Source organism: Pipistrellus hanaki, assembly GCF_964339955.1.
Source record: "Pipistrellus hanaki genome assembly, chromosome: 1".
Taxonomy (NCBI): Eukaryota; Metazoa; Chordata; class Mammalia; order Chiroptera; family Vespertilionidae; genus Pipistrellus; species Pipistrellus hanaki.
The window spans coordinates 55,056,597-55,069,817 of record NC_140503.1 but is presented as its reverse complement, the minus strand read 5'-3'; the positions used below and the strand labels follow the sequence as shown (position 1 = coordinate 55,069,817).

The 13,221-nt window shown below is 38.5% G+C and overlaps 1 protein-coding gene across 7 annotated transcripts in view; it reads right to left on the bottom strand.

Annotated features, from left to right (window-relative positions):
* ATP8B4 (ATPase phospholipid transporting 8B4 (putative)) overlaps nucleotides 1-13,221 on the bottom strand; it is a 246,461-nt gene that overhangs the window by 148,621 nt on the left and 84,619 nt on the right. For all 7 annotated transcript variants that reach the window (XM_084898218.1, XM_084898216.1, XM_084898217.1 and 4 more), the window contains 3 exons: nucleotides 12,640-12,753; nucleotides 9,367-9,465; nucleotides 6,836-6,897 (listed from right to left, as the gene is read on the bottom strand). In XM_084898218.1, the coding sequence (XP_084754344.1) occupies nucleotides 6,836-6,897; nucleotides 9,367-9,465; nucleotides 12,640-12,753 (275 nt within the window). The remainder of the gene's footprint in view (nucleotides 1-6,835; nucleotides 6,898-9,366; nucleotides 9,466-12,639; nucleotides 12,754-13,221) is intronic.

Here is a 13,221-nt window from a genome sequence, read left to right as displayed (position 1 = left end):
ACTGCTCAGCCAGAAGCCAGGCTCATGGCTGGTGAGCTCAGTGGCAGTGGCAGGAGGTAAGGAGTGAGTGGTCCCAGACTGCAAGAACCCCGGACTGTGAGAGGGATGTCCGACTGCTGGTTTAGGCACAATCTCTGGAGGGATCAGGCCAAAGCTGGTATATGGACATCCCCTAAGGCAGGGGTCTTCAAACTACGGCCCGCGGGCCACATGCGGCCCGCAGAGGAGTCTGATCCGGCCCACCAGGTTTTTTGGGCAGTGAGCGCAACCGAGGTGTTACAGTAGGAATTAGTAGTTCATATAGTCCGGCCCTCCAGCTCTCTGAGGGACCGTGATCTGGCCCCCACTTTAAAAAGTTTGAGGACCCCTGCCCTAAGGGATCCCAGACTATGAGAGGGCACAGGCTGGGCTGATGGATTCCCCCCATCCAGTGCATGAATTTCATGCACCGGGTCTCTAGTTTAATAATAATAAGCTACTCTTACCCAAGACTGACATTTTGGATCAAATCCAACAGAGGGCAATGTCATACATGAATTTCTCCTTCTCTTGGGTACGTTATTTCCAAGAATTCAGCAGCAAATGATAGATCTTTTGACCGTCAGTCTACATGCCCATAATCTGGCAGGACAAAGAAGATGGAAAGAGTCCCATCACAGTCTCCTGAAGGATCTGCTGGTCATGCTGCCCAGTCACTGCCCAATTGTATTCAGGAACTCTGCAGACCACAACTGATGTATATACTTTACATATGAGTGCTATGTAGCTAGTAATTATAATATAAAACTTATATTCAACTGTCTCAAATTATTGATGTTTGAGGGTTTGCATATGTCACTAATACATTTTTTAAAACAGAACTTTTTGGGGGTTTCTTCCATGATTAAGAAAAACTAACTTTGGCCTGGCTGGCATAGCTCAGTGGTTGAGCCATGACCTATGAACCAGGAGGTCATGGTTCAATTCCCTGCCCGAACATATGCCTGGATTGCTGGCTCGATCCTCAGTGTGGGGCATAGAGAAGGGAGTCAATCAATGATTCTCTTTCATCATTGATGCTTTTATCTCTCCCTCTCCCTCTCTGAAATCAATAAAAAATATTTTTTTTAAAAAGAAAATATAAACTTGGAATTCTGAGAGCCATCCATCCAGGAACCCCCATATTTGATGAAACTGAACCCTCCCAGGATTTAGTCAATATGCCCAACCTGTTCCTGCTCACACTTAAACCCTAGATTCTCTGATATTCAGTGGACTGAGAAATAATGCTCCAAGTTCTATTGTAATTACTTCATATAGGAAATAATGGGTACAATGTAATCTTCCTAGGTGAGTTTATAAATATGTCCCAAAAACCCAGATTTGATCTATAATTCAGGAAAATCAAAACACAATATTTTAAATTAAAAACAGATTAAATATCAAACAATGAGGAAGTACTCATTTGAATGGTAAGACATGTATTTAATGGAATGTTATGTAGCCTTTAAGCATTATAGAATCATTCTTTTGTAAGGAGAATTATAGTATGGAAAACTATGTTTACCATTTAAAGAATTAATGAAATTTATTTTCTTAGATGCTTTTAATATTAGAGAGATATAAGCATAGAGATATAGATATGGGTAAAGAGATGGCTGCCATTAGAGACTGTTAATTCTGCATGTTAGAATCATCTTGGAAACTTTTATAAAAATACCAGAGTCTCACCTCTAAGACCCTCATTTAATTGCTGTGAGCTGGGCTGGGGCTTGGGACATGGATATAATATGCATCCCAGGTTGAGGAGATCAGGTTAAATTATCTCTGCAGCAACTTCCAGGTGCCCTCTCATAGCTTCTCACCTGCTCTCATGGTGGCCAAGAATGCTAGCAAGAGCCCTAGCTGCTTTGGCTCAGTGGATAGAGTGTCAGCCTGGGGGCTGAAGGGTTGCAGTTTGATTCTGGTCAAGATCATGTATCTTGGTTGCAGGCACATCCCCAGTAAGGAATGTACAGAAGGCAGCTGATCAATGCTTCTCTCTCATTTCTAACTCTCTTTCCCTCTCCCTTCCTCTCTGTAAAAAATCAATAAAATATATTGTTTAAAAAAAAATGCTAGCATGACTTGAGGAAACCTCCTCTTATAAAACATTGGGTATATGTACTAATAAAAGGGTAATATGCTAATTAGACTGGATAGATCGGAAGACATCCTTCCTGACAAAGCCAAGGCCCGGGTGATGCCGCCGGTGTCCCGAGTGCCTGCGGTTGGCCAAAGGGAGGGAAGCCTGGGTCTCAGTTAGTTGCCTGAAGCTGGTTGGAAGAGGAAAGCTTAGGTCCCAGGTGTGGAGGCCGAGGCAGAGGCAGTTAGGGGAGATCAGGCAGGCACATAGAGGGGTTAGGGTGATCAGGCAGGCAGGCAGGCATGCAAGCAATTAGGAGCCAGAAGTCCTGATTGCAAGAGAGTACAGGCTGGGCTGAGGGACACCCCCCATGCATGAATTTGGTGCACCAGGCCTCTAGTCTATTGATATTCACAGATTCAGTCAGCAGATATATGTCCTCTTGGCTGAGGCAAGAATGTGCACCTTCTATTTGGCAGTCATATTAATTTTTACTGTATGGAATCATGGCACTCCTACTTAGTGTTTGTTTGCTTTTTAACCTTCACCCAAAGATATGTTTTTATTGATGAGAGAGAGAGAGAGAGAGAGAGAGAGAGAGAGAGAGAGAGAGAGAGAGAGAGAGGAGAGAAATATAAGATGTTGCCTCCCATAGGTGCCCCAACCTGGAATTGTACCTGCAATCTTTTGGTGTATGGGACAATGCTCCAACCAATTCTGCCACCTGGCCAGGGCACTCCTACTTAGTTTTAAAACTAAAGTCACCAAAAGATTTTATTCAAGTCAAATACACCTATTTTTATGCACTTTCACATATTATAGCAGATTGCAGATGCCGATGATTGGTCTTGATTTTAAAGGAATATGAGTAACAAAACCAAAAAACTAGAATTGAAAAAGAAGCTTATTAAGGAAGGGTTTTATTTCTCTAGTTATTTTGTGGCTTAGGTTTACAATGTCCAACATCAAAGTTTGCACAGTGCTAAAAAAAATGAGTAAACAAAGCCCTTCAAATATGAAATAAATAGATATGATCAGGCCACAAAGTTCATACTTACATGTTGCTTTGTGAATGGGTAGAAGCCTAATTTGGATTCTTACTTGCCTGAACAAGCCACTCCCTTTCTAGGTCTTAATCACTTTATTTCTAAAATGAGGTACTATTATACTCACACCTTGGGATTTGTAAGAGTTATATGTGGAAGTACTGTAGCCCACTCATGGTAGTTGCTCAATAAATATGTATTGAATCTGAACATAGCTGCCTACTTTCCTCACTTCTGAGCACAGAAAGAGAGAGATCTGATGCCCAGAAGGAAAATTAATTGCCAAAGTCACATGGTGATCACTTACACAGACCCAGGTTCCCTGCAACGTGCTTTCATTGTACCCCTTCCCCTCAGGCATCTTCCCCCATGCTTCTTCTCCCTCCAGGAGAAGCTGATGATGGCTGCTGCCCTGATGAACCCCAAGTCCAAGACCTTCCAACAGGAGCACACAGGGAAGCCACAAGTACATGCTGGTGCCCACCCCAGGATGACACTCACCTCCAGAAATACCTGGACTTCCTGATTCTCTCCAGGCTTTTTATTTTATCCCTGGATTATGACCCACAGGTGTCAAGGGTAGACCCAAAAGCACTTTCCTGATATTTTCCACTAGTGTTGTCATGGGGTTAAGTATGCATTAACGACTATCTTAGATCAAGTTCAGAAGAAGCAGAACCTGAGATGCAGACTCACATGCAATTGGCTCATAGGAAAGTACTTCTGGGATAAACCGGTAAGAGAAATGAGAAGCAACACAAGGAAGGGAAGAAGCCACACAAGGGTGTGATTGCAGGCAAAGTCTCATCCTCAGTCTGGTCTCCACAGGAGCTCGTGGGTGCAAATTATACCTCACAGTTTGTTCAATTTGAGGCAGGGGTGCTGCTCTTTCTTACTCCCACACCAATCAATGGTTGGCTCCAGCAGCTTAAGGGTAGTGCTTTGAAAAAAGTGGCAGGTGCAAGGCCTTAGAAGCAATGCATACAAGGAGCGAGCACAAGAAGGTAGTGATGATCTGATCAGAGACCAACTGCATCCTCAACTACAACCAGCTCCAAGGAGGACTCAAACCACCCTGGTCTATCTCAGACCTAAGCCATTTAATGTCTCCAACTTCTCAAAACCAAAACGTGAAAAGCCAATCTCCAGAGCCTGAGTACCTTCTACAAAGACCACCATCCCAGCCACAGGAGTTGGCTAGTGATGGGACTCAGCAAAATTTGACAGATCAAACTCTTCTGGTAAATTCACTCTCAGCAAGGACACTTGTTACTGCTCAGTTTGAAAATTTAATGGACACTGTGTTAGGCTCAAGGGACACAGACCTGATCAAGAAAGATGCCCTCAAGGAGCTCACAGTGGTAGGTAATCTTACACAGAGAAAATCTTGCCTGATTTTAATTGAATCCTAAAGAATACTCCATTCTCAATGATATGTGCTTCTCCCTTCAACTTTACAACATCGGCAACAGTACTTTTTTAAAATGTCACACTGTATTGAATTACAAAGAGATGCTACCTCATAAGGACTCAACATAAAGCTAAATGAAACCACAAGAAAGTGACACTAATGCTACTTCCAATAGTAATGACAATGTTAGCTAGCATGTGTGAGAGACATTTGGTCATCAAGTTCCTGAATATCTAAGTTACTGGATTAACCTATGGCCTCTATGTAGGGTCTTCAATATCTGCCACTGTCCATATAATGGCACAAATTTTAACTGGTAATTTGAGAGACATTAAAAGATATATTCAGGCCATTAGTTCAAATTCATTATGCAACTGTACATATTTTAACATACTTTATAAGATATGATACGTCAAGGTAATAAGACTGATCATCAGATGTTCCTAGGAAATTAGCCAAATCATATTAATGTCAGTGTAATAGCAAGTCAGAACTGCATGACTTGAGAAAGTCAAGATCTGAAAGAGTACAGCTCAAAGCCACATACCACATTAGCTTACAAAAGTCACTACTTCTTCAGAACTTGCTTAAGACCACAATATTATTTAGGGTCAGGACTAAACTCATATCTAAAGTCTGAGTATAAAATCCAAACTTCAGTGGCAATAATTCAAAACCTGCTAACTTGGAAATGAACCACAAGGTTCCAGGTATCTTTATGGCTTATCAATATCACACCAGAATCACACTTTGCGAGTCTCTATCTCTATAAGTAGGGGTTTAGATTAAGATCATATTTCTTTTTTTAATATATTTTATTGATTTTTTATAGAGAGGAAGAGAGAGGGATAGAGAGTTAGAAGCATCAATGAGAGGGAATCATCGATCAGCTACCTCTTGCACACCTCCAACTGGGGATGTGCCCATAACCAAGGTACATGCCCTTGACTGGAATCGAACCTGAGACCTTTCAGTCTGTAGGCCAACACTCTATCCACTGAGCCAAACCGGTTTTGGCAAGATCATATTTCTTTACCATGTGTTTAAATAATTTTTAAAATTTAAATGATGTTGATGACGTTTAAATAAATTATTTTTCTAAAATAATTCAACACAGAAAAACTATATGTATTCATTACATAATTAATGATGGGTCAAAATTTAGTAATGAAAAGAGATTAATTAGTTCAATTCTATCAGTTATTGTTTAGCCTGCTTAGTCCCTCTCAATAGCTTTAATTTCTTGAAATTTTTCATTTCATATGATTAATTTGTTTATAATATTTACTTTAAAATTTAAATTCTTCAGAGCATCCAAATGATTCAAAATCATGGGAAGATGCCCAGCCAGTGTTGCCCATTGGTTGAGTGTCAACCTATGACTAGAAGGTCTTGGTTCGATTCCCGGTCAGGGCACATACCCGAGTTGCTGGCTCAGTCTCCCATGTGGCGTGCAGGAGGCAGTCAATCAATGATTCTCTCTCATCATTGATGTTCCTAACTTTCTCTCCCTCTCCCTTCCTCTCTGAAATCAGTTTTAAAAATATATTTTTTTAAAAATCATGGAAAGATGATGTTGATGACGTTGAAGTACTTGCCATAAATTTACTTTTCCATCTGTTATTATTAGCCAAAACAAGACAAAGAGATAAAGAGTAAGAAACAGTGGAATGAAGATTTACTTTTTGCTAAATTTTCTGGAGCAGTTTTTTTCTGCTGTTTGCAAATACATGTTTTAAAGCATTTCCAATTCAAGAACCATTCCCATAAACATGTCTTTATTGACAGAGGAATTTAAAAGCAATGAAAAACCTGTTATGGTGAATAATTCATTCTAAAATCAGTTAACGAGTGAATACAAAATTCTTATCACTGTCATTTGATACAGTAATGTGTCAAAGTCTCTCTAGCAATACTCCTCAGAAATTACGTACCAAATTAAATGTGCACGTACTTATGAGACATCCTCTACATACAAGACATCACATGTGTGCCAGTTCTAAACAGTGCTGGACCTAGGAATGGAGAGTGGCAATGATATGTCTGTGTCCATAAAGGGAACTCCAAAGGGGTCTGAAGTAGAAGCTGAGTGTCCAGCACAAGCATTTGATCAGCATGAAAAAGAACCATGAACACAAAATGGACTGACATTGCAATTTTCAATAAAGGGGGAAAGACATATATATTTAATTAAAAGAGAAAGCCACACATTGTCAAGACCCCATCTTGTGGTCCCAGAAATCTTAAAGATAAAGCAAAGAATGTATTTCTTACTTGCTGTCGATGAGCACTTCAGATTGCCGATTATTCACTTGTTTATCACTCTTGTAGCGAAACTAAAAATCAAAGTATTTGTGAAAAAACGCATTAAATCATACTTTGTCAGCACAAATAAGGACACTGAAAGTACTCTCAGTTCATTTGAACACTATCACCATCTGCCCAAAATGAGCACAGCTTATGGACCCATCTCCACGTGTTCTAAATCTGAATCAAAACCCCTCTCACTAAACCTTATTCTGGGTGTCACCAACGGAACAAGTCTAACCACACGCTCTTCCAATTTCCACACATTTTTAGTTGTTTCTAAGAAGACAATATGCCACATAGCTCCAGAGAAAACCATACATTAATTTTGATGTTTTCAACAGGAATGAGAACTTCCATTTCTCTTACATATGTGCTCAATACTTTATTGGAACATCATTTATTCTGTTTTATGGATTTCTTTGAAGCCAAGAAATTACTTGTAACAACATGTACTTTTATTCTCTGGAAATTATAATTGTTAACACTGAACTTTTATTAAATACTGAGTACTCTTTTAAAGTCAAAATATAATACCGAACCACATTTGATGTGGATTTGTGTTTTTATGACCAAGTGATCCTATTTCTTATTGTGTATTCCAGTAATGTAAATATCTTATGTTGCTTTGAAGAATCCATATATTATGAGCCCTCTACTAAACTCATAAATTAGCAGCCATTAAGATAAGACTTTCTTTTTACGTTAACTGCCAAGATTAGATAGTAATAAACTACAATATAAGGTGTTGTTTCAAACCAATTAGCCTAAGTGCACAGATGAACAAGGGGAGTATCATGAAACTGATTTCATAGATCATAATCATCAGAATTAGTGCATTTGCCTTTTTAAAATATTCAAAATATTATATCAATGGCACAATATATAAAATGCTTCAACCAGCCCTTCCCTTTTTCAACATCCTTCCCAAATCCATCCCAGTCTTTCCTTTATGCTATGCCCAGTGCATTCAATTACACTGATGGTTGGGTATAAGTTAATGGGTATTACCAGGATAAATAAGATATTTGTCATTTGTTGACATGAAAAGAGTTGATAATATTGGTAGAAGAGTAAATTGTCAGTCCATCGTTATCATGCAATCTTCTCCCCACCAATAGAACAATAGAAATGGAAATAGAGCTTTTGTCTAAGTACATAAATTGACATGGGGGCTAGATAATTTCTAAATCTTCCAAATCTGCACCCATCCTTCTCCACTCTGCCCTGTGCCAGAGGATGCTGGCCTGCATGGTCCTTGCCCTCTGGCTTCTGGTTGGGTTTGGCCAATAGGTGGCACTGCAGAGAGCAGAGTGCCAGAGGAAAGTGAAATTCCCTGGCTTCCTTCAAGCTGAGTTATCAGCGGCTGCTTCCTCTCTATAGGTATCCCCAACTGCAGCATGCAGCCCTCAACGACAGCCTCAAGTTTGATAATTGCTTCCTTCCTTTGCCCCTTCAAGTAAGAGATAGTTTGGCCACCCATGTTGCTATCCCATGTGCTTTTCCTTTCTCACACCCTTTGTAAATGGTCTCATTATTAATCTTAGTCCAATCTTCCCCCATTTTAGAGTGACATCTGTTTCCTGCCAAGATCCTGATTCACAAAGCTATCCAATTCATTGAACCAGCCCATATTACCATAAAATAAAGGCATATCCAAGCATTAACTGCAGTAGAGACAAAGGAGATTAGGCATTTAGTCACATCTATATCTAACCTGAAAACTGTCCCCTAACTTGACTAGCTGGGCATCACAAAAAAATAGCAATCACACCCTAAACCCTGAACAGCTCACTCACTGGGCCTTAAGATGGGGCCACTCTCACTTCTGCCCAGGCTTTGCCAAGGGAGTCTTGGTATTGGAACATATAGAGTCCAATAGTCATCTCAAACTGGCTCATCTTGACAATTTCTACCTCAGAAATAGATGTGAAGGCTCAGAGGAGAACTGACCAGGACAGGAAGGAAGCAGAGAACAAGCATAACTGTGTACGCCCTGTAAGGCAGGCTCTGTGCTGAGTGCTTTATAGACAAAACAGCATCTTGTTTTGTCTTTTTACAGTGCTGATGTCATTGGCCACATTATTCAGGCAAGGAAAGAAGTGGTTTGCATTATGTTACATTACTACAACATACTATAGTAAGGAGTCTTTCTCCAAAATGTCTTTCTTTCTACTCTACCATTTTACTCTCCTATGAAATATGTCTATATGAATAAGACCTTTAAAGCCAAGTTGTGGGAACTCATGTACCTAAATGAGTACTATTCCTGATAGATCATATAATGTAGGGAAGTCAGGCATTTATTGCAAAGATGTCATTATTCAAATCATTGCTGATTCTATGACTTGTATTAATCATCAACTAGCAAGAGAGATTTTATATCATGTTGACCAAAAGAGCTTAATTTAAAAATTCCAAATGAGTCTCTTTTTTCTACTTCTGAGAGGTCGCAATTGAAATTGAGACCTCAGGAATGCTCAAAAGCAAATACTCACATAATCATCTGTAGCATCTTTGACAGCTGTCATAGTTATCACCAGAACCAAAGGCACAATGGTGGTAAACCAGGTCAAGGAGGAAATTTCTGGAATCAGCTGAAATAAACATTTCAAACAGTTTAGGGCTTTTAAATTTAGTAAGTATATCTTCCAAATGTTGTCACTTAATTTTCTAAGGCTTGCCAAAGATTAATGGGATTATATTCCAGTTATTAATATACATATAAAATGACTTTCTGTTTGCATTCAGTTATAAAATACATAGGATAACCATATCATTGAGCCACTTTTCAGACTTCCTGATAAAATATATAATTTTTATAACAAGTTAAGAAGTAAGCTTCGTGAAATCTCTCATAGATGATTATCTTCCCCCAGATAAGCCCTAGCCAGTTTGGCTCAGTGAATAGAGCATCGGCCTGCAGACCAAAAGGTCCCAGGTTTGATCCCACTCAGGGGCATGTACCTTGGTTGCAGGCTCCTCCCTGCTCCAGGCCCTGGTCGGGGCTCATATGGGAGGCAATCAATCAATGTGTTTCTCTCACATCAATAATTCTCTCCATCTTTCCCTCTCTCTTTCACTCTCTAAAAATTAATGGGAAAATATTCTCGAATGAGAATTAAATTTTATATATATATATATATATATATATATATATATATATATATATATATATATATATATAATAAACATCACCAGTCTTTTATCAATTACTCATCTCGATTTTTAACAACTTTGCCAACTCCTCACCAAATCCCAAAAAAGAGATTCTTTGAGCATCTACTTTGAGCAAGACACTGTATCAAGTATTTCCATATATAATGTCATTTAATCCTGAGAGAAGTCCATTGAGTTAGACTTTGTATCAAGTTGTTATACACAAACCCTTCGGGTTTGTATTCCATGTAAATAGCACCTCAGTGTAAAATACAGAATGCACAGTGAATGGTGTCCCAGAGTCAAGAAAAGCTGCAGCCTTGGATATCATTTTCCCACTGTATAAATAACTATCTAAGAGGTCAAGCAATTGGGTCAAGAACATACACTGTTAAAATTTGAACCTTGGCCTATTTGACTCCAAAGCCTTATGCCTGTACCTCCACCTGGGAGAGGCACCATGACAACCGGCATGTTCTCTTAGGTGGTTTTCAAGTGGGGTTCCATTTGGAGCTGCTTCAGGGCTATCAGGCGGGGAAGGGTTGGGTGGAAATGGTCAGTGTACGGAGATCAGACCTCATTAAAACAACTCTAAACTTAATCAATTTTATATAATAGCTTCCACATAAAATTTAAAAACAAATAAACCTCAAAAGACTTTGAGGTACCAAGAAAAACCCTGGGCTGGGTGGCAGAAAAGCTGGATTCTAGAACTACTTCTATCATTAACTTGTAAAAGCATTATATGTCATCTAATGTTTCTAGGTCTAATTTCTTCATCAATAAAAGAAAGGAGGTTGGACTAAACTTTCCCAAAGGCCCCTTCTGGATATAAAATTTTGTGAACAAAAATCTTTGGCCATAAATTAGAAATCCATTGGAGAAATGAACTCAAAATTCTGGAATGGTACAAAGGATTAGATGAAGAAACCAAAAGCAAATTCACAAGGGGGCGGGGGGGGAGAAAGAAAGAGATCTAGGATTCTAAAGACTCTTCAATAAATTGTAAGATGCACATTCGTCATTTGTGGTTTGTTTTTTTCTGTTTAACATCCAGTCCTTTCAACTAACCCTTATCTTCTTAGGGATCTACCCAACCCCTTCTACTTTAAGTTCATGTAATTTTGGTGCACTGATTCCATCCTGATTCTAGTTTTTGAAATGTGATCAAGGCCAAGACAATCATTGCATCAAATTCTTGAGCCACACCCAGCCAGTGTGGCTCAGTGATTGAATGTCAACCGATGAACTGGGAGCTCACAGTTTGATTCCCGGTCAAGGCACATGCCTGGGTTACGGGGGGTGGGGAGGACGAGATATGCAGGAGGCAACTGATGGACGATTCTCTCATTATTGATGCTTCTATCTCTCCCACTCCCTTCCTCTCTCTGAAATCAATTTTTAAAAGGCAGGTGGAGGGGGTCAATGGAAAGAAAAACAAAGGGGGCATCTGTAATACTTTCAATAATAAAAGATAAAATTTTAAAAAACATATTAGAAAAATTCTTGAGCCACAGTGATTGATTTAGGGATAGAGGTGTAGCTCAACATGGGCCAATCTCTCTCTCTCTCTCTCTCTCTCTCTCTCTCTCTCTCTCTCTCTCTCTCTCTCTCTCTCTCATTTTGGAGTTGAAGCTGGAAAAATAAAAGTTTAAAGCTTTTAGCATCTACCAGGTACAGAAAGACTGTCAGAGAATAGGCCAACATGAAGGAAAACAGAGAAAAGCAACATCACAATCTGTTGAAATAGTTTGCCCATAAATCCAGTAACACATGAAATGACATATATTCATAAATATAATCCCTTTTTGCTTAAAAGAATTTAAGTTTTTGCCACTAATAACCAAAAAATTCTTAATACAAATCATTATTCAACTGAAGAAAAAATAGTCCTCAAACTATTCATCTAGACTGCACACATCTAATCTATCTCCTTACCTCCTATAATTAACACAGATTCTAGCACATTCTGAATCTACTAGGTTAGTGTGATTAAATTACTCTGAAATAAATACTAAGTAAATAACTGGCTAATGTGAGCTATGCTTTTTTTCTTTCAAATGGGAGGAAAAAGTTTAGTCAAATGGGAGGAAAAAAGCAATGTTTATAACTACCAATTAACCACTCAAACTATTTTTAAAAATCATTGTAGAGTGAAATAACATATATCATACATCATTTATTTTAATATATATGCAAAATATGTCAATGTTCTTAAATGCAAATGGACTTGCCATATTAAGTTCCACAAACTACCACTCTGCTAGACTCATTGTCTTCACTCTGGCAATACCCAAACTGTTGACATGAGAGGGAGATAAAGAAAGGGGAGAGGCCGTGAACAGTAATCATTAGGCTCTGGTTTGGTTCAAGTAAAGTGCAAGACTGAATTTTAAAATTACCTCAGTGTTTAAAATGATGAATGTGCTAGTTTTTACCCATTCCTAGCCCTCCCACATTTGTGAAGAGAAACAGCAATAATAACATTAAAAATCTCCTAAGAATGGTTTTACCTAATCATGAACATTTAACTAAGTGAATTAACTTACTTTTTCAAATTATATGAATACTTTTAACAAAGAGATCATGAAGAAATACAGCATAAACGTTACCTGTAAAATCAGAAGAAAAAGGAAATAGGCATTTGCCACTCTTTGGAACTGTTCAAATAAATTAATTGGCAGAAAGGTAAGAATGTTGTACTTGGATGTGTGGATACGATTATCCTGGAAAAGAAATAGCATCATGTTAGTTTGGGGCAAAGCCTGTTCATTATCAGAAATAGCTCTAAAACTTACAAGGCTGAGAATAGGTTATACCACAGCAAGAAATATAAGCCAGTTATCTAGGAAATTTTAAACTCAGTGTGGCCCAAGGTCTTCATTTTTTTCTAGGATGATATGCTCCTGAAACTAAATGAAATTACTGTTCAATGCCATAAAACTATATATATATATATATACATATATATATATATATATATATATATATATATATATATATATCAAGTGCAAAGGTCTGCCCCTAAGATTTTCTTACTTTTATGCATTTATTGATTCTGCATATATCACTTGAACACCTACTATGTGCCAGCACTGAGCTCATGCTGGGGCCCATAAGATTGGAATGAACTTCAAGGATCATTTGATACACCTTCCTAAAACATGGCCCTTTTGATAACTCTGATAAAGGGC